The 22,204-nt window shown below is 45.7% G+C and overlaps 1 protein-coding gene across 10 annotated transcripts in view; it reads right to left on the reverse strand.

Moving 5' to 3' along the window:
- Positions 1 to 22,204, reverse strand: part of LOC123765779 (zinc finger protein 436) — a 72,427-nt gene that overhangs the window by 36,098 nt on the left and 14,125 nt on the right. Inside the window, exon 9 of one of the 10 annotated variants that reach the window (XM_069337102.1) lies at positions 10,706 to 15,317. The exons of the other annotated variants lie outside the window; for them this stretch is intronic. Within the exon in view, the coding sequence (XP_069193203.1) occupies positions 13,914 to 15,317 (1,404 nt within the window). The 3' untranslated portion in view covers positions 10,706 to 13,913. Of the gene's footprint in view, positions 1 to 10,705; positions 15,318 to 22,204 lie in introns of those variants that run through there. 10 annotated transcript variants of the gene reach the window in all.

Below are 22,204 nucleotides of genomic sequence, written 5' to 3' on the forward strand. Positions count from 1 at the left end.
CAAAGACGGCGGCAAGAGCCACGAACTTGAGGACGTCATGGGCACGGGGATAGACCGCATGCTGACTAACCCTGCTGACAACCTGGGAGACCCGCACCCTTGAATAGGGAAAGAGGGAAACCAGATCAACCCAAAGCACATCCACGGATACAGAAGCCGTGACGCGCAAATAACGGCGGAGAGCCGCAACCGGACATAAAACATGATGCACCACCAAACCTAACCAACCAAGCAACAACAACCCAGGAACCCCTCCAGAAAGCAGCAGTCTCATTCTTCGCCAGAAAAGAAGGAGAAGGCTGCAAACAAACAAACCGATCTTCCTGACCGAAGGAGCAGAAACTTCTGTGCCGGAGGAGAGCATGAAGCTCACCAACCCTACCCTCAGAGGCCAATGCCAACAGAAAAAGAGCCTTCGAAAAACAATCCGGAACCGAAGGGGCCACAACAAAACGAGGGGAAGAAAGAAAAGAGAGCACTCTGTTCAAAGACCAGGACGGCTCAGGTGGCGCATGAGCAGGCCAGAGGTGAAACAAAGCAGACGTGACATCAATACCGAAAGGAAGCTGAAGCGGCTCCGCCAGAGCCGCACAATACAAGGCGACAGTGTTAGGCATAAAGGAGACGGTCCTGGAACAACCAAGAGAAAAAGGACACCACCAGGGGCCTTGTAGCCTGGTGGATAGCGCGCAGGACTCGTAATTCTGTGGCGCGGGTTCGATTCCCGCACGAGGCAGAAACAAATGGGCAAAGTTTCTTTCACCCTGAATGCCCCTGTTACCTAGCAGTAAATAGGTACCTGGGAGTTAGTCAGCTGTCACGGGCTGCTTCCTGGGGGTGGAGGCCTGGTCGAGGACCGGGCCGCGGGGACACTAAAAGCCCCGAAATCATCTCAAGATAACCTCAAGATAACCCTAACAGAAAGAGAAGTACAATGACGAAGACATAAGAAGAATCGGAAGGAACGCCAGGAAACTTCATACTGCCGCCGAGACGAAGCATGCAGGTGGGACACTAATAAGGAAGCCACCTGATCATCATAGATATGATGATAAACTTATGTCAAAAATACCATACACGAAGACTCGAGGAGAAGATCGAACCATCCACGTGACGTACCGATCCAATCTGCTGGAAGAGGTGGAGCCGGGGAAAAACCTCCGGGTTCGGACACTGAGCTAGCAGCGCCTGAAACCACGGCTGGGCTGGGCACCAAGGGGCCAAGAGGACAACTCTCCCCTGGTAAGTCTCCAAGTGAGTCAGGACCTGGAGCAACCGCTGAACCAGGGGAAAGAGGTACAGGAACCTAAACCTCGACCAGTCCTGCTGAAAGGTGTCGACCCCGACGACCTCGCATTTGGGAAAAGGCGCCACATACAGGGGAAGGTGCCGCGACCACCCCGACGCGAAGAGGTCCACCTCATGGCGTCCAAACATCTGGCAAAGCCAACAGAAGGAGTCGGCGTCGACCGTCCATTTTGTGGAGAGGGGAACGATACGAGACAGGCCGTCAGCCAAGACGTTGGACACTACCCGCATGTGAACTGCCAGGAGAGCCAAACCAGACATAGCAGACGATTCACCCGAAGCGACCAGCACCAAAGAGCCAAGGACCGCATCGAACCCCCTCGGTTCAGACAATGAACCACCAGGGAGCCGTCCGAATGCAGCCGGATCGTCGACCCATGGGTGATTCGAAGCCTCCGAAGAGCAAACCACACCGCCGCAAACTCCCTCATAGTACTGTGGGCTCGACAGAAGGATGGACCCTACCGTCCCTGGCCGGCTTGGTGAGCACTGGTCACAGAGCCCTAGCCTAGAGACAACGCGTCCGTGAACACATCGAGCAATGGCTCGGATAGGCGCCAAGGCACAAAACCCCGAAAAACCTGAAGAGGAAGCCGATGCAGCAACCGATGCAAAGCCCCCGGGGTCCGAACCCAGCGATCACGAGAGAGCCGGAAGGGACGTCCCTGAAGGAACCAGAACAGCCAACAAAGCCAAACCCGAACCGGCGGGTAGACCAGCATCGCGAAGTTCAGGCTCCCGCACAGACCCTCGAGCAACCGTCAGGTGACCCAGGAGCCCCCCAGGCACAGGCACATACCGAACCGCAGCCGCAGGAGAGACTCCGGAGGAAGAGACAAGGAAGCCGTCCGAGAGTTCCACACAAGGCCCAGCCAGATCCGAACCTGGGAGGAACCAGATGGGACTTCCTCCAGTTCACCAAGAACCCGAACCCGGCGAGCTGATAAAGAACCAGATCCCTATCCAGCAAACAAGTGGACTGGCTGGGAGCCCAAACCAGCCAGTCGTCGAAGGTAGGCCAACACCCGAACACTTAACAGACACAGACGGGTCACCACGACCCACGTGAGGTGCGTGAAAACACGAGGTGCCAGGGGTCAAACCGAATGGGAGACAACGAAAGCGGTAAGCATGTAGCCCCACAACAAAACCAAGCCAGTCCCTGAACCCCAGATGAATCGGGACGTGCCAATAAGCGTACCGCAGGTCCGGGGACACCATCCAAGCGCCCGACTCCCAATAGGAGCCGAGCCTGGGACAGCGTGGTCATCCGAAAGGAGGGGCAATGAACCCAAGGGTTCAGACGGGACAAGTCCAAAATGAACCGCAGGTCTGCGTAGTGGAAATAGACGGATAACCCATCTGAGGGATGTCGTCGTTTCGACCATGCCCAAGCGAACCCACTCCAAGACAACTTGACAGCGTAGGGGAAGAAGCCTGCCCTGCCAGCCCCGAACCCCCCTGCAGGGGAAGGGGGGCCACCCAACGCCACCGAAGGCCGTGCGAAATGCCCCGAAACGCCCACAAATCATGGGATCAGGCGTGAGGGAACAGAGCAAGCTTTCCCCCCATCGTCCCGTCAATGGGCCGAACCGCAAAAGTGCCGGCGCCCTTTACGAGACCCAGAACCTCGCACAGAGAGAACACCGCGCCGACCAGACGAAAGTGAGTCCAAAGGAGGAACCAAACCCAAACCCGACACCAGCGGCCTACCACTACAAGAGGAATCCCGAGCCTTGGCATGACCCTTCCGGGAAGGCCCACCACGGGACCCCCGGAGAACCAGCAAGTCCGACATAGGATGGCAAGAAGCCGAAGCAGCCTGTATATACTGTGCAACGGCGGAAGCCTCAAACAAGAAAGGACAAAAAGAGGAAGACATCCTAAGAGCCAAGGCCCAAGCAGATTCCACATAGGAGGCAAGCACCGTCTGCCATCACAAGAGCTGGGAAGCATAAAACAGAGCAACCGTATCCCGCAAGATCGGGGCGAAAAGCTTCAGAAAGGAAACCAACGAGCGAGCCACCGAGGCCAAGGCGCCAGACCCAGGAACAGCTCCAAGCACCCCACATCCTCCGTGAGCCAGTCAGAAGACAGCTCCAGGAGGGAAAAGAAGCGCAAGGCCACAACCAAAAGGCCTCGATTGCGCAAGTCCTCCGCCACCTGTGCCGCCGAAAGGGAGGGAACCTGCACATGGAGCTGAACGACACCAACATCCCGGGAAAGGGCAGGAGCAAACAAGCAGTCATTGAGGTGCTCAAGGTCACCCCCCAGGAAAACCTGAAGCACCGTCGAAACCTCCCGCCACTCAAGCGTGTGGGAACGGCAGAACAAGTGCCAAGCCTCCAAGGCACAGACAGGACAATCCGCCATCCAGGACAACTCCGGAACCTCGTAACGAAGCCAGGAAGGGAACGAAGTCCCAAACCTGAAAGCCGAGGGATCCATTACCGAGGCATAATCCGGGTCACGCAGGAGATTTGCTGCATGGGCCGCCCACACTGCAGCAGGTTGGATGCGATAAGCCGAAAACCTCCTGAAAGACGGAACCAAAGCACCCGGGGAACACGGAACCGAATCAGGGGAGGGGCAGACACCCAGTCCAACTCGTACGCAGAGGGGGGGAAAAGAAAACCCCACTCCTTGTAACAGTAAGCCCTGCTCAGAGGGCAGAGAAACCCAGGCGGGGTCCAGCGGGGCCCAAGGCCCCCAAGTCAGCCCCTCCCCAGCCCCAGGGTCCTCCTTCGCAGGACCCGAGGCCGAGTCCTCCCCCCAAGCACTGACCCCATCAGACAAGGCCGGCGCAGCCGTAGAAGCCGGATAGAAGGAGGCCCACTGGTCAGACCCAGAGGCTTCGGCTGGGGGAGGAGACTCGAATGCCTCCGTCGCCACACCGGAAGGGGCATCCCCCCAGGCTGCCCGAGTTTCAAGACCAACTAACCCCCTGCCCTGACTCTGAAACCCCTCAGACATTTCGGGGCCGGAAGCAGGGGAAGGGGACCAGAACGAACAATAGAAGGGGAAGAACTAGTAGGTGCAGACTGAACCAGGGTCGAAGCAACCCCCACCTCCAAGTCCAGGTCCCTATAGGCAAAACGGGGCAGCCGCGGGGCATCTGGGTGAGTAACCAACAGAGCGCGTTGCAACAAACAAAACCTAGAATGCAACGCCTGCGCAGCCTGTACCCAAAGATGATCAGCCACAGATTGGGTAAATTGAGTCACCAGCAAGCAACAATACTCACAGGACTCAGGGTCGAAAGTGTCAATGACCGAACAGGCTGCGTGACGGAGGCAAAAACAGTGAGGGTCGCCCTGAGGCAAGGGGACCGAACAACCCTCAAACTCGCACGAAGTGAGGGGGGGACCCGGGGTCACATCCATCGGACCCACGCGTTCCCTAGGGGATTCCCAGGGTCCTGAGCGTTTACTTGAAGAGGACTCACGCTCAGGTAAACCCAGGCAGGGTACTACTAACCGGCGCCCAAAACTACCAAACAAACTGTCTAAAGCTAAACCCCAGGGATGTGTACACTCACGGGGACCAAGCAGGGGGCACCACCAAGTATCAGGATGAGGCCAAACACCAGTGGCAAATAGGGCAGAACCCCCCACCAAGGCAAAAACAAAAAGAAAAATAAAACCCCGCAAGAGGACAATGTACCTCAAGGAACAGAGCCAGCCGCTGTGATAGGTGACAACTAGCTGCACAGCACCCTGTGCCCCTACCAGTGCAAAAACTGCCTCTTACCCTAAGGTTAACTAGGGGAGACAAAATTCCCAAGTATCCAAAGAGCGGCCGAGAAACCGAGCAGTAAAATGGACCCACAGAGGCAGACCCCGAGGAACTTGTGGAAGGTAACCCCAAGCTCCAAGGGCAGTACCTGTACTTACAAGGCACCTAGGGAAGGGAACCCTAGGTGCATGCAGCCTGATTACTGAAGAATAACTCCTGGCTCTCGCACCCTGGAGTACAGCCGACACACAAGGCACAGCGCCACAAAAAGACTGGAGTCAGAGCACACAACTGAGCTGATACAGTAGCATCAGCCTCAAGAACTGGGGTGTGGATCACCGGCGCGATGGGTCTGGAGCTACCCCTTCCCCCTCCCGGGAAGGAGGGAGCTGCATAGACAGCAGCGCGACGACGGGTGACGTCATCTAGTTTGCTCGTTTTTGTTAGGGGAGTTCTATCCACTCGTTCGGCTTTTGGTTGCAATTTTCACCAGAATAGGGGTTTGTTTTGGGACGCCTACCTTTCTGGGTGCCTAACCCAGTCGATAGCAGACATAGAATGCTTCCAATCACATGGGGGTTTCTATAGGCCATTGCTCCCCTTGCCTCTCTAGAGGGGGGGGGCCAGGTTCTGGCTCGTGGTCCCCAGTAGGCCCATAAGAACTCCAGATACATGACTGATGCTAAAGTCTGACATTAGCATATCAGCCTAGTAAGCTCCAGGGAGCTGAAGGGGCTCCCCAGAATTTTTTTTTTTTTTTAACTAAAACAAATACAAGAATTTGTCTATTTGTGATTTAAAAAATACAGTACAAGTATATAAAATTGCTTTGAATTTTGGAAATTTTTAGTGAAATTGTTTAAGTATTGTATATTGTAAGCATATCCAATGTTCAGAATATTAAGCATTTTACAGAAATGAATAAGTTCAGTCAAGAATTTCAGATCCAACTTCTTTTGCAATGGAAAGTAAAATGTTGCCAATCTTCATGAATGAACTTCAATATTTTCACATTTCCATATTATAGTCACAAAGAAAATCAACAAATACAATTTATACACCATTTCCTTTCTTCCAACGGACCCCTGATCAAATGAAGATATATTTATATAACAAACAAAAATTATTTAAAAATATAGAGAGCACCATGGCACAGTGGTTGTTTATTTGCTTCATAAAGGTATATATTTAAGGAGGTCCCGAGTACGCTGAACATTTCTGGCTGTACACTGTACTGATACAGTTTAGTGTACAAGTGATTAATTACACAGTATATTGTGTATAATATACAGCCACACTAAACATTTATAGTATAATGTGTTTATAAGTTAAGGCAGGCACTTATGAGAATGTACTAAGCCACCATAACTATGTAACACTTTGAAGGCATATGTGGACAAGGAGCTGGGATATGAGGGCAAAGGATCTGGGATACAAGGACAATGATCTGGGATAAGAGGAGATATGAAGACAAATGATCTGGGGTATGAGGATAAGGAGCTGGGATATGAGAGCAAGGATCTGGGATAGGATGGAGGGAAGGACATGTGTACATGTGACTATACAGGCGAGATGAAAACACTGGAGAACTTCCCCAACATCTGGTCTGATGGCACATGGCACAGCAGAGACTTTTCACAATACAGTGGAACCTCGACTTACAAATTTTTTGAGTTACGACCCCAATTTCGCCAGAAAATTTGATTCAACCCTGCCTCAGTTTATCAGAGCCGCCCGCTTAGTGATGATCACGCTTGAATTCTTTGTAAAGAATTTCATTGTTTTTATGCTTTTTTGTTATTTGAACATAAAAGTAATTATTATATATCACACCATGGGTCCCAAGAAAGTCAGCGGTAAAGTTCAACCTACAAAAATAGTTGTGAGTAGAGGCAGCAGAGGATGTCCCTTCTCATTAAGAAAATGTGTGAAGTATGGGAAGAACTGCAAATTTTTGTTGAAAAACTCAACTCAAAAAAATAACTAAAAAAACCCAGATTAAGCTGTAGCAGGCTGTTGCATTGACCTTTTAAATGACAATGTAATGTCGCACTACAGACAAGTATTAAATGTAGGGAAAGACAAATGTCTTTAGACAAATTCTTAGTGAGACAAGCAAGCAGTAAGCCACAACCAGGTCCTAGTGGTATGCAGGCAAAATGTAGGAGAGAGAACCTCAGAGAAGTCATGAATTATGAGAAGTCTGCCATTATAACATCAGGCAGAACTTTCTTCTGCCTGATGTTATAATGGAAGGGGGCTCCCCCTCCAACCAGTAACACCTCTTCTCCTCCCCCCTCCTCACCATCTTCCATACACCAACAAGAATAATCAATAAAGGTTAAGCTATAACTTGTACATACTATAGTACAAAATGTGTGTGTATTATGTATGAAATGTATTTGGAAGTTAATATTTTTGGGAGTGTGCAACGGATTAATTCAATTTACATTACTGTATTTCTTATGGGTAAATTCGTTTCGAGTTACGAATTTTCAAGTTACAACCTGTCTCTGGGAACGGATTAAATTCATATATGGAGGCATCACCGTACTTTAATTAAAATATAAAAATCAAATTGCCAACTTTAAACATAACAAACTCTGCTGCATATTCTCAAATTGAATAAGCACACTGTTTGTACACATTTCCCTCAAAATGTGAGAAAGAACCAAAACAAACACTATCTTATGTAAGAAATGCTTTTTAAACAAGTTTTGCAAATAACAACCTAAAAAAAAACACAATAATATGTCCTCTTTCAATTAACTAAATTTTATGTTATGTCTGAAATGCAGTGCATAATTAGTGGGTTTGTATAATATACAATTTCTGTACCTGCTAAGTAATCACTTTAACATGTTCCTATGTATATTTTAAACATGAAATATTATTATTTCTTAATCCCTTCAAAATTTGCAAGATTGTATCTCCCTGCAAAAAATTGTGCCAGTTTTAGTGGGATACAAGTCACATGGTGAACATCTTGTGTACAAGCAAGTTTTAACCCTTTCGCGTTTTGGGCAAGAATGTGCCACACACCACCTCAAGGTGCGCCTGGCATTCCACAGGAGCGCGCGGTAATACCGAAAAATGTATTCCAGTACTCTTTACAACTTTGTCATCTGAATTCTCATCCTAGGTTTTTCAATTTGGTATCAATGTGTTTGCAATAGAATTCTCTACAAGACTAAAGGCATATAAAGTTCAAAATTCCGGTGTACCATCCGCAACAAACAGAGAAAGTGAGAGCATGTTACCCCGGGAGCGTGCAAGAGCAATAAAATGTGAACACTCTTTTCACTTTGGTCACCTCATTTCTCGTCCTAGGTCTTTCATTTTGGTATCATTATGTTCACAATAGAATTCCCTACAGGAGTATATGTACATATAGTCCAAAAGCCCGGTGTACCACCCACAGCAAACAGAGAAAGTGACAGCATGTTACCCCGTTGAGCACTCATCAAGAGCAATAAAATGTGTATACTCTTTTTCAACTTTGTTGCCTGAATTCTCGTCCTAGGTCTTTCATTTTGGTATCAATGTATTCGTAATAAAATTCCCTACAGGAGTATATGCATATAATGTCCAAAACCGTGGCGCACCCCTCCTGCAGCTAGCTGCACTAGCTCCTGCAGTGCAAAAGTAGGCCAAATTTTTTATATTTTTGACGCCATACTGCATTATTAACGAGCATTCATCTACTAAATTTTTTACCCCATACCGCGTCGTTAACGATCAAAATTGTTAAAACATATCAAACTTTATCCAACCCAACCCAACCTAACCCAACCCAACCCCTTCTCAATAAAACCCAATATAATACATCATAACCTAAAAATATGTATGGTTTAATAAAGACTTTTTTTTTTGTAATTTTTTGTCAAAAATTTTGTCATATTGTTGTGTGTACAATTTGCCCGAAACCCAGTTAGTGTGAGGGTACAATGGAAGGTATTGGACATGCATTGTAGCAATTTCAAGAACTGTATTCACACGAATAACAATATTCATTACATAGCGTATAAAATCCAGGAACAACTACAGTACTCATACAGTGTACAAAACCCAAGAACAATTATTTGAACAATTATTTATGTGGTGTGCATAGCTAAACTACCAATGTTGTGAACACAACCCAAGAACAACTACTCATATAGTTATCTTGAGATGGTTTCGGGGTTTTAGTGTCCCCGCGGCCCGGTCCTCGACCAGGCTTCCACCCCCAGGAAGCATCCCATGACAGCTGACTAACACCCAGGTACCTATTTTACTGCTAAGTAACAGGGGCATAGGGTGAAAGAAACTCTGCCCATTGTTTCTCGCCGGCGCCCGGGATCGAACCCGGGACCACAGGATCACAATTCCAGTGTGCTGTCCGCTCGACTGACCGGCTCCCTATATAGTGTACACAACCCAAGAACAACTAACCAATGATGTACACAACCCAAGAACAACTAACCAATGGTGTACACAACCCAAGAACAACTAACCAATGGTGTACATAACCCAAGAACAACTAACCAATGGTGTACATAACCCAAGAACAACTAACCAATGGTGTACATAACCCAAGAACAACTAACCAATGGTGTACACAACCCAAGAACAACTAACCAATGGTGTACATAACCCAAGAACAACTAACCAATGGTGTACATAACCCAAGAACAACTAGCCATACAGTGTACAAAACTACTCATGTGGTGTGCACAACTACTCAGGTTTTGCAATAGGATTTACACCACAAATTGCAAATACTCTCCAGTGTCGAAAAATACGAGTCCTCATATGTAGAACAAAACATACACATGATTATAACAACAACATGACCCTTTCAGAACACAAGAAAGAAAAATACACCTGAAAATGCTGCACAAGTCGTTAAAAGTGGCTCGGTAAGTATGTTCTGCATAATAAATAAAATAAATAAATAAATAAATAAATAAATAAATAAATAAATAAAATTGGCCAAACTTTAGGAATAACCAAAGGAACTTAAGACTTCCAGGAAAAGAAAGTGGCTATTCAGCTAAAAAAAAATTTTTTGTGTGCCTCCATCTGCACTACAATATTCAAGCTTGGAAACTTCACCTTCAAAAAGATATACAGTACAGTATTTGCCCTGGAAACACTGAAAAAGATTTTGTACGGTGACAGTAGCTACAGAACAAAGTCAAACTATTAGACTGACTGACTTAGTCTAGTAGCCCTCATGGAACAGCTGAGGGCTACTAGACTAACAATCCTGCAGACCAGACATAACAGGGCTATTCATATTAAGACTTCTAAAATGATGAACAAGTTGGATGCTATTAATCCAGATCACTTCTTTAAAATACAAAATATAATTTCCACAAGGAGCAATAGCTTCAACCTAGAGCCACAATATCATGCAGAAAACAGGAGATACTTTTTCACCCATATGGTAATCAATGCATAGAATTTCCTGCCCACCGAAGCCATAAATTCTGTTACAGTGCTTCAATTCAAACTAGAAAACTGGATTTGCAACTGGAAAAATATCCTCAGAAATTATATGGGACCTTCAACAGGGGAACAGCTATTTAGTATGTTCTTCACGACAATTCAACACCTCATATTCACTAAAACAAGGGGTTATTTTGTGCTTTAATCACTCCAAGGATAACAAAATAATAGAGCAATTCTAAATTGTTTATTTTATAAAACATTTTACACATTTTCAATCAATTAATAGAGATATCAGAGTTTTAAATATTGTACATCAGTATAACATATATTAATACACTGAGACTTAGATGAAGTCTTTAAAAGTAGAGTAATGTAGAAGAATACAATAAGAATAAAGATCCAAAAGGGATCAAAACTTGATCACGTTCACCTCACATGTGTGGGTTAGGTTACTTGTTTTAGCCATGGTATTGTGACGGTCTCTGCAAGGTCATTTTGTTATACGTGTCCGAGGCAGATTTAGGACCTTGGTACCCCTGTATGGCAATTTACAAGTCATCCCATCAAAATACTTCTCATTCCTCTGCACATGCTACAGTTCAGACTTCAGAGTACACAACATTTTTATAACTTTGAACACAAATCTACCTCATATAAAACAGATGCTGCATTATTCCTTTAACACTACAGTAAATAAAACCAGCATTGAATGTAATGAAATGCCATTTTCTGGGTGAGTCCTGGAGGCTCCTCGGAGCTATCCAGGCTAAATGGTTATGTATAACTTTCTGGCATCAGTCTATGTGCATGGAGTTCTTGCCTACCGGGGATCACGAGCCAGAACCTGACCCCCTCAGAGAGGCAGACCCAGAGAACACCCTCGGGTTCGGACACCGAGCAAGCAGCACCTGAAACCAAGGCTGGGCCAGCCACCAAGGAGCCAGAAGGGCAATTCTCCCCTGGCAAGTCTCCAAGCGAGCCAGGACCTGAAGCAACAGCTGAACCGTGGGGAAGAGGTATAGGTAACCCCACCTCGTCTAGTCCTGCCTGAAGGCGTCGACCTCGACAGCCTTGCAGTCGAGGAGGGGCGCCATGTATACCGGTAGACGCCTCGACCACGTCGACATGAAGAGATCCACTTCCGGATGCCCGAATGTCCGGCAAAGCCAACTGAACGAGTCGGTGTTGACCGTCCATTCCACGGACAAGGGAATGAAACGAGACAGGTTGTCTGCTAGGACACTTGACACCCCTGAACGTGAACTGCAAAACCCCGAGAACTCAGCAGACGAGTCACATGAAGCGACCAGCCCCAAGAGCCAAGGAGCTCATGGAACCCCCTCGGTTCAGGCAATGAACCACCGGGGAACAGTCTGAATGGAGCCTATTCGTCGATCCACAAGTGACTCGAACCCTCCCAGAGCGACATCCACACAGCCACGAACTCCCGTACTGTGCTGTGAGCCGGACGGAAGGACGTACCCCACTGACCCTGGCTGGCCTGGTGAGCAGTGGTCACAAAGCCCCAGTTCAGAAACAGCCATCCGTGTACATATACGTCCGAAACCCTCAGAAACTTTGGAGGCGGAACCAAGGGGGGAGGAACCGAATGAACAACAAAGGGGAAAGGACTAGGAGGGGCAGACGGAACCAGAGCCGAAGCGACTCCCACCCCCAAGTCCGGGTCCCTATAACCAAAACGGGGCAGTTTCAGGGCATCCGGGGCTGCAACCAAGTGCGTTGCAACAACCTAAATCTGGCATGCAATGCAGCAGCTGCCTGCACCCTCATATCACATTCAGTAGCTTGGGTGAACTGGAGCACATACAGACAACAAACGTCGCATGACTCTGGGTCAAAAGAATCACCGACCCAACAGGCAGCATGGCGGAGGCACAACCGGTGAGTGTCACCCTGAGACAAGGAGACAGAGCAACCTTCAAACTCTCACGAAGCAAGAGGGGACTCAAGGGTCACATCCATCGGACCACGGAGCCCTCGCAGGGTTTTCCAGGCCCCTTAGCCTTGGTTACAAGCTAAGGAAAGCCCAGGCAAGGTACTGCAAACTGGCGCCCAAGTCTACCAAACGAACTGCTAAAAGCTGAACCACTGGGACATGTCCACTCACGGGGGCCTAGCGGGGAGTACCACCAAAACACAGAGTATACATATAAACACAGAATATATACCCCAACAACAGATAGGGGGCACCAAGAAGGCAGACCCCACCCACCAGGCAGAGACAAAAAAGAAAACCCCTGCAAGAGGACAATGTACCCTGGCGGAACAGAGCCGGCCACTGTAAGTGGTGGTAACTAGCTGTGCAGTACCCTGCGCCCCTACCAGTGATGAAAACTTCCCCTACTCAAAGACAAACCAGGGCAAGAAAAACCCCAGTTGACCCCAAGGCTGGCCAAGTACTGAGCAGTAAAAGGTACAGCAGAAGTAGGTCCCAAGGTGACTTGTGGAAGGAAGCCCCAAGCCCCAAGGGCAGTACTTACTGGGCACCTAGGGAAGGGAACTCTAAGTGCATGCAGCCCGAGTACCTTGGAATATTACACCTGGCTCACACACCACCTGTAGAGACAGCCCACGTCACAAGACACAGAACCGAGACAAAATATTCAAAGCCAGAGGCACAAGACTTTCCCAGGATCGCATCTGCCAAGAACTGGTGTTTGGATCGCCAGCGCAAGGGTCTGGAGATCCCCCTTTCCCCTCCTGGGAAGGGGAGGGGGTTGCGCAGACAGCGGCTGTCAATATGATGACGGCATACTCGTTTGCCAATTTTCATTTGGGGAGTTGTCCACTCGTTCGGCTTTCAGTACCAATAGTTTCACCAGAATAGGGGTTTGTTTTTGGGTGCCTACCTTTCTGGGTGCCAGACCAGGTCGATGGCAGACACAGAATGCTCCCAACCATATGGGGGTTTCAATAGGCCATTGCTCCTTGTGCCTCTCTGAGGGGGGCCAGGTTTTGGTTCGTGGTCCCTGGCAGCCAAGAACTCTATGCACATTGACTGTTGCCAGAAAGTTATACATATCCATTCAGCCTGTATAGCTCTGGGGAGCTAATGGGGCTCCCCCAGAATGAGCTGTTAAACAGTGTTGTAGTGTGCAGACGATACAGTGAATGGAAGGGTGGAAGAGCTGGTGTTATACAGTGCGGACGATATGGTGAACAGATGGGTGGAATAGCTGGTGTTCTACAGTGCAGATGATATGGTTAACAGATGTGTGGAAGAGCTGGTGTTTTACAGTGCTGCCGAGTGTGGATGATATGGTGAATTAAATGGATGTTATTTAGACAAATATTATATCTTCTATTCCTATAGTGAAGAGTATTACAATTTTGTTATGGGTTTAGCTTTCATCATAATTAAATTCTCAGCTATAATTTATTAACATTTTGTTGATACTATGGCATAAATGTTGTCTTCAGTGAGAATTATTTGTGGCATCATTCTCCACCATTACCTCATCACTTACAGAGTCAATAACTGATATAAAATCTTCGTCAAGAACACAGTCAGAAATACTGCCTTTAATGTACTGTGTAACTGTTGCATCACAGTCCAGTCTACTGGGGCCTGAATGGGTCTCTGCAATACATGCAATTCCTGTATGACCAAGTTCAATGTTTCTAAGACCACTGTCTGAGGAATCACATACACTGATTGACAGATCATTCTGAATTTCTAAATTTTCCACCTCTAGCATTTTACCGGCGCCTCCTCCAAGAACAAACGTAGCCATCTCGGTTGGTTCTTCATTTATATTTGTAACTAACATTATACGACCGTCAACACACTGCTTGGATGGCTCTAGATCTCCCTTGCACATATCATCTTCAAATGACTCTATATCTGGGTATCTGTGTCTCTCTTGCGAGATGGCATGACTCGAGGCTGGTACAATGGTTGTAGATGGCAGCGAAGAAATAAATCTTATGGTGTTGGAGGAATTAGTCTCGTCAATAGCAGAATTTTGCCCACTTGTAATAGTTGTGCATTTAATGACAGGTTTTTCCCCTGTGACATTGACTTTTTGTACCCTAATGCAATTGCTAGATCTATCTTGGGTATGCATGGCTTTCAATGCCTGAGCTTTGTCAGTAGCAGCTGTTCGAGTATTCTCAACAGCGTATATTTGATGACTGTCATCCTGATTTAGGGCTACTGCTTGTGTGGCAAACTTGCCTTCTTGCTCCAAATGATAATTAAATGCATGTCTGTGCTTGAAGGTTTTCCCACAAAGAGGACAGGTGAGAGGACGATGATCTGAGTGAACCATTCGATGATGCTTTAGAACAGAGCGTTGACAAAAAGATCGGCCACAGTCAACACACACATACGGCCGGCACTTACGGTGGACCTGGTTAATGTGCTTGTTTAATTCGTTACGAAGGTAAAAGGCCGCCTCACACTCGGTACACTTGACACGACGTTCTTTGTGTCTAACGGCATGACTTGCAAGATTCTTCGGGTGGTTAAATTTTCGGTCACATTCCTTGCAGCTGTAAACCTTGCCTGAATGTGCACCTTTCATATGATTGTGCAATCCTCCTGCAGAAGAATAAACTTTTCCACACAATTTACATCCATATTTTTCAGTATTCACTTTCATCTGAATATTATGAACAACCTTCAAGTGCTGTCTGAGAGCACTTGATCGAGCAAGGGCCAAACCACACTTCGGACAACTGTGGTGGGCATGTATAAGTATGTGTGTGGACATTTCACGCTGGGAAGAGGTGCTGTACGCACACCAATCACACTCAAGGCTGCCCATGCCCCAGATGTTGGTATCAAACATTACAGACTTGAAACTTCCTATTTCTCCCTGAAACATAGTGAAATCAAGGCTACTACTGAATATCTAGTCAATATATTACAACAAATAACTTAATGTATATTTACAGGAAATATAATACAAATATATGAGAGCAATAAATAATGTCTTAACATTAAAATCATTACCCCTAAAGATAAATTTGCCTTAATATACAGATATTTTGCCACAAGTGGAAAAAACAAAGGATTTGAGTCTATATTATGGTCTGATTATTGACACCCCTTTAGTTTATATTTCCATTTCATACCCACTTCCAACTGGGCAAATCCACCCATGGGTCATTGTTGCTCCTAAACCAACAACAACTACACTTTCTGTACAACTTAATCTTATACAGTTATGTTGTAAGGAGACATGTACTAGATAGAATAATTTAATGTTTTCGACAAGAGTTTTGTAATGCAATATCAGCTTTGAATTAACCCTTAAACTGCGCATGGCGTATATATACGCCATGAGTATATCACATGTCCCATTGTGAGCATTGCGTATACATACGCCATAGGGTGCCAGGCACGATTCAAATGGCCCGCGACTACACGGGGTTCACATTAGCTTCCTCAGGGCTCTTGTAAACAGATGCCATATTTAAAAAAATTGTGGGCAATATTCTCCGGTAGGAGAGCCACAGTACTGTTGGAGCAACCAAGGCTGGCGCACGCAGCATCGCCGAAAAATGTGAAAATAAATATATAACTGCTATTATTCAGCGATGACAGTATTACAGATGGCCCCTGACTATGATAAAAATGACCAGGATTGTTGTGATAATTAGCGCTGTGGGAGGAGTAATGCTGAGGGACGGAGGGAGATAGCATCGTTTACTGACTGTGTGGCCACCTGTTATCTGCATTCACCAAGCTCAGTGGTTCTCTATGGTGAACACAAATGTAGATACTTATATATAATGTGTGTAATAACAGCAAAAGAATTATGTTGGGAGGAGCCATTTGGGTGACAGAGGTGGCGCCGTCTGCATGACTTGTCTAGCTGTGTAGAGGGCACTATGCTCTTTGGGCACCCTACAAGCTTAGGTGTACAGTTATGGTGCATACAACATGTAGATACTTATATATAATGTGTGTATATAGTGTAATAACACTGCAAACAGTATTGTTGGGGGAGAAATTTATTATGTGTGACCTTGAATGAGTGAGGGAGGCGGCCGCCAGCTGACTATGTGTAGCGACGCCTCTTAATGCCTGAACTAACTATATCAGTTTAGTTGTACAGTTGTGTTGAACAAAACATGTAGATACTTATATATAACGTCTGTATATAGTGTAATAACACCACAAATGGTATTGTTGGGAGAAAATTTTTAGTGCGTGTGACCTTGAATGAGTGAGGGAGGCGGCCGCCAGCTGACTGTGTGTAGCAATGTCTCTTAATGCCTGAACTAACTATATCAGTTTAGTTGTACAATTGTGTTGAACAAAACATGTACTTATATATAATGTCCGTTTACAGTGAATAAAATAAAAAGCAGGATGGTGAGAGGAGAAAGTGGGCGAGTGAGGCGTTGCTGAGGGAGTGGCAATGAGTGGCTGGCTGGTGTGTGGCGGTCACTCCTCATTGCTTTTCGACTCACAATATCAACTTAGTGGTTCATTATGGAGGACAAAACATGCAGATGCTTATATATAACCTATGTATAGAGTGTAATAACAGCTAAACTATTTGTTTATTGTTTTATGAACATAATAATTGAATCACTAATATGCACACCATACTTTTGAGTATAGCGATGATTCACCCCTTTTATTAAATAAATATATCACAATACACACTATTGAATAATATTACTGCAAAAAAAGAAAAAAAGAAAAAATCAATCGGAGACATTGAAATAATTAGGTAATAATAACTTTGTGGCAACTCCCACCTGTCAGCGCGAGTGATGTTGACTGGCTCTGACGACCGCTTTGTCAACGCCCACATTTTGCCAGACTTCCTCGGCCTATTGCGCCCAAAATATGTCACCCACGATTTATTTTTTATTTTTCCCGTGCTCAGGGAACACAAATTAACATTTTTAGAAGACGAAATAATTTTTTAGAATTTTTTTTCTTGCGCACATGGGTGTAAATCTCCTCAGGACCCCTTAGCAGCTTAAGGGTTAATTACATTCTTGTATCATAATTATCATGACTCTCTCTCTCTCTCTGTTCCAATTTCATTGGGTGTGGAGGTAACAGGCTGCAGGAAAATAAAGCAGTGCTGCACAAGAAGGTTAAAGATGCTTAAACCCTGAATGACAAAGCTAATTAAAAGTCCCACATCATGGTGCTTCTTCCTGGAGCACAGGAGAAAATTTTAGATAGCCATTGGAGCCATGTTAAGGGTTAAAAAGATGTTCATCCATTCACCTTATCTTCCAAATCTATTAACAAACACCAGCAAAATATCCAGAGTGCAGTAGATTTAAGGCTTTCACCCATTTGTCATCTAAAGCTTCTAATGATTTGTCATCTATAATATGTAAAGCAATCATACCCTCTTAATAAACTCATTTCCTCTTGGATTTAAATTGCATCACCTTAGATTTACACATTAGAGAGAATGGGAGCAGAATTCTTCCAAAATTTGTTTACAAGCTGTGAGCTCATCCTACCACAAGTCATATTTGAAGCCTTGCCCTACTTGTTTTTCCAAGAACACAATCCACAATTACTGCTGGATATACAGGGGTGAACAGAAAAGAGTGCCCAATTGTTCCAACCTGCAATGGATTTGAACCCCAGATAGTCTCACTTGAGAGTCGAGTGTGCTGGCAGAGTCACACCATAGAGTGACTCTGCTCACACACAGTTCGCACTCCATCCCTATGTCCTTACACTCTCACCATATCTGTCCATCTTTGTGATCTTCCATTCCTTCTATATACAAATTCACTTGAACACATTCTCTTCATCACTCTATCTTTATCCATTCACCATCTAAAAACACATTGTAACAATTCGCTGACTATTGCACTAATATACCGAGAGTCATAGACGATAGATGAATTAACAACAGAATCAACATTATGGGACAAAGACTTTTCAACGCTCTCCTTCTAAACATAGGGCATTCCTAGTCAACCTCTCACTATGTTCAAAAGAGAATTTGATAAACACCTCCAAAAGATAACTTACGAACTGGGCGGTGATTCATACGTCAGCCTACGAGAAGCAGTGTGTCTAACAGCCTGGTTGTCCAGACCACCAACCAGGAGGCCTGGTCAGAGATATGGCTGCAGGAACATTGATTCTTGACCAGACCACACACTAGAATGTGAAGGGATGACGACGTTTCGGTCCGTCATGGACCATTCTCAAGTCGACAATCGACTTGAGAATGGTCCAGGACGGACCGAAACGTCGTCGTCCCTTCACATTCTAGTGTGTGGTCTGGTCAACATACTTTAGCCACGTTATTGTGACTCATCGCCTGCAACATTGATTCTTGGAACCAACAACATGTAGACAACAGGTAGGTAGGATGAGAAATAGCATGAGAAGGTGTATGGGTGTAAATTCTATATACACTGCATCATAAACATACAAGAAAATACAAAATTAATGTTCATTTGAGTGTGGGTAGTGGTCATACACCAGGAAATAAGATGCACACTGCATAAAATTAATGCTTTTATAAAATTCACACTGTACCTACTCAGTAACCACTGTAATTGGTAATGTGTATATTTTATAAATTATTATTATTATTACTACTACTACAATGTTCATATGGAGTGCAGGTAATAAACAAGCAGAAGAACTTGGAGCAGAGGTCATGGAAGACCCTTACATTTACAGCTCCAAGAATAACTACGACAGAGTACAACACTGGGAGTTATAAATGCACCAGGTACAATATATATTAGGTGAGGCCCATGAACTCAATTTCACTTCCTAAATAATACCCGACCATCCAAGTGGTTGGCCACCATTCCTTCCCCCTGACCCATCCCAAATCCTTATCCTGAGCCTCTCCAAGTGCTATATATTCATAATGGTTTGGCACTTTCTCCTGATAATTCCCTCCCCCTCCCTATAGGCACAGATAGACAAGCACACAGACTGACAGGTAATGCTACAGCTCAACTGCTAGTGAGTTGTGGTGCGACTGTACTCAAAGGTAAAAAAAAAAAAAAAAATAACGTTCTTCCCATAACAACAGCTCCACAAAGCACTCCACTAATATCAAATATAACTTTTGAAAATATGGATTAATGATTTTGATACATAGACTTTGACCAAGAATGTTTGTTATTAGAAAACTTGTTAATAACACTCCTTAACACTTTCGCGCTATCTGGACGCGCCGGCGCGTTCGGTTTCTTCTAACGTAAACGCATAGTGGACATAAAGTTATGTCAACTTTTAAAATATTTGTATAAAATTCAATTTTAATCCGATTTCATTGGGGTTTGTTTCAAACGATGCGCCATGAAGTTCTCTTTCTCACCACTAGGCCGCCTGGCGCGTCGGCCTACCCGGTCACGTGACGGGCCCATTGTTTTCGTGTCACGTGTCGTGAGTCGATCACGCTCCCCTCACGCGCCAAACTCGAGCATTTTTACCCGTTTCCGTGTGGATTATACCCAATTACTTCATCAAAAATGGATCAAGGTCAAGGCCCAAGCACTTCTACGCCCAAGGAAGCCTCCAGGTCATCGAGAGTGGACAAAATAACCCAAATTTTTAAGAAGTGGAGCGGAGTGAAGCTCACACCAACGAAAATTCCAGGCCTTGTGGAGGATTTATCAGAAGCTGAAGGTGATGTAGAGGTATTGGAGGAAGATTTTGGAATCCACAACGATTATAGTGTACCTAGAGCTAGAGGGAATGATACGGCAACGAGTGATGAGGAGACTGAGGCCCTCACCGAGGAAGAGGAGGCACCGCGACCCCTTCCTCCTCCTCCATCTCGGCGCACACGTGGTGCATCTAGGCTACCTAGAAAAGTTGCTACCAGACATGTTACGCGTCGTAGGAACACACGACAAATTGCGCCAAGTGATTCTGAAAGTATAAGTGATGAGGAAAGTGATGAGGATTCATTCGAGCCTGCTGAAAGGCGTACACGTACAGTACGTACTCGGCAGGCTGGGGCTGGTGAGGGCTGGAGTCGTAGCAATACTTCTCCAGTTGTTGATGATTTTACTGGAGATCCTGGACTGAAAATTCCCTAGCCTACTAGTGCACTGGCTTATATTCAATTGTTCATCACGCGTGCCCTCCTTGAGTTCTTTACCGTTGAAACAAATTTGTACGCCTCGCAGTTATTCCGGATGGCCAATGAAAATGTATCAGATATTTGGACCCCAGTGAAGGTGAGTGAAATGGCGCGATTCCTAGGACTGTTCATATTGATGGGCATAATTAGGCTCCCAACTATGAGGATGTATTGGCAAACAGCAAAGCCATGGCATGCTCGTTTCTTCAGCTTGTTCATGCCGTCCAGACGATTCCAGCATATAAACCAGTTTTTCCACACATTCAATACCAATGCAGTGCCCGTGAACAATCGTGATAAGTTGATAAAAGTGAGACCAGTGATGGATTACTTGAAAGAGAGGTTTGCTCAAGTTTACATCCCCAAGAAAGAGTTGTGTTTGGATAAGGGTACAATGGCATGGCGAGGCCGACTATCCTTCAAAGTGTACAATCCAAACAAACCAGACAAGTATGGTGTGAAACTTTATATGCTTGCTGAATCTGTCTCTGGGTACATATATGACTTTGACGTATACTCAGGTATTAGCAAGACGATAGTGGATACAGTAACGGGGTTGATGCAGCCTTTAGTGAACTAGGGTTACCATTTGTACATGGATAATTACTACAACTCGGTTACCCTGACAGAAACATTGAGAGAACTTGGGGTGTACACATGTGGCACAATTAGAATGCTACGTGGCGCCCCAAAGGTATTGCAAGCTCTAGCCAAGGGTAAACTTCCACTGGATACCACAGTATACCGCCGCAAAGATAATACCTTCATTCTCCTGTGGAAAGACAAGCGAGTGGTTTCAATCATTACCAACATCCACAATGCAGATACTCAGCGAGTTCAGCGAAGGAAGCGAATTCGCAACCGAGACGGAACAAGTGGAATACAACAGGTAACAGTGAACAAACCGACTGCAATTTGCGAGTACAATAAGTTCATGAAAGGTGTGGACCACTTCGATCAAATGGTTAAATATTACCATTTTACCAGGAAAACTCACAAGTGGACCAAAAAGATTACCTTTTATTTCCTGCAAATGGCATTGCATAATGCCTATGTTTTGTACAAATACAACACAACTGATTGAAAAAAGCTAACATTGCTACAGTTCCACGAAGTGGCAATCTGGGCCCTATTGCACTGGGACACAGAGGAGTGGCCTAAAACAACATCATCATCTCAACACTTGCGGCACGCTCCAGACATAAATGATGACACAGCTCCTGCCAATGCTGACGCCATGCCAACTCCCGGACCATCTGGTGTGAGGCGGCCTTTGTTCACTACACCACCTCAAGATGAAGCAGACAACGAATCTGAACCCGACATGTCTGCCACACTGCCAGTTGACGAAACTGTTTTGTCAGATGAATCTGACTCTCCTGCAACTCCTGTTACACCTCCAGCGAGAGGACCTGGCCGCCCTATTGTTGATTCAGAAAATCGCATGAACTACAAACTGAAACATGAAATTTACAGACTGCCCAAACGTCTCAAGTGTCATGCATGCGCACGGTCCGGTAAAAGGAAGGACACGAACTATGGATGCAAGACCTGTGGTGTTACACTCTGTGTTGTTCCCTGCTACACCAATTACCACCGGAAACAGGTGTATTGGGTGGTGAAGAAGTAACCACCCGCAACAGCTTCACTCC

Source organism: Procambarus clarkii, chromosome 37 (assembly GCF_040958095.1).
Source record: "Procambarus clarkii isolate CNS0578487 chromosome 37, FALCON_Pclarkii_2.0, whole genome shotgun sequence".
NCBI classification, from domain to species: domain Eukaryota; kingdom Metazoa; phylum Arthropoda; class Malacostraca; order Decapoda; family Cambaridae; genus Procambarus; species Procambarus clarkii.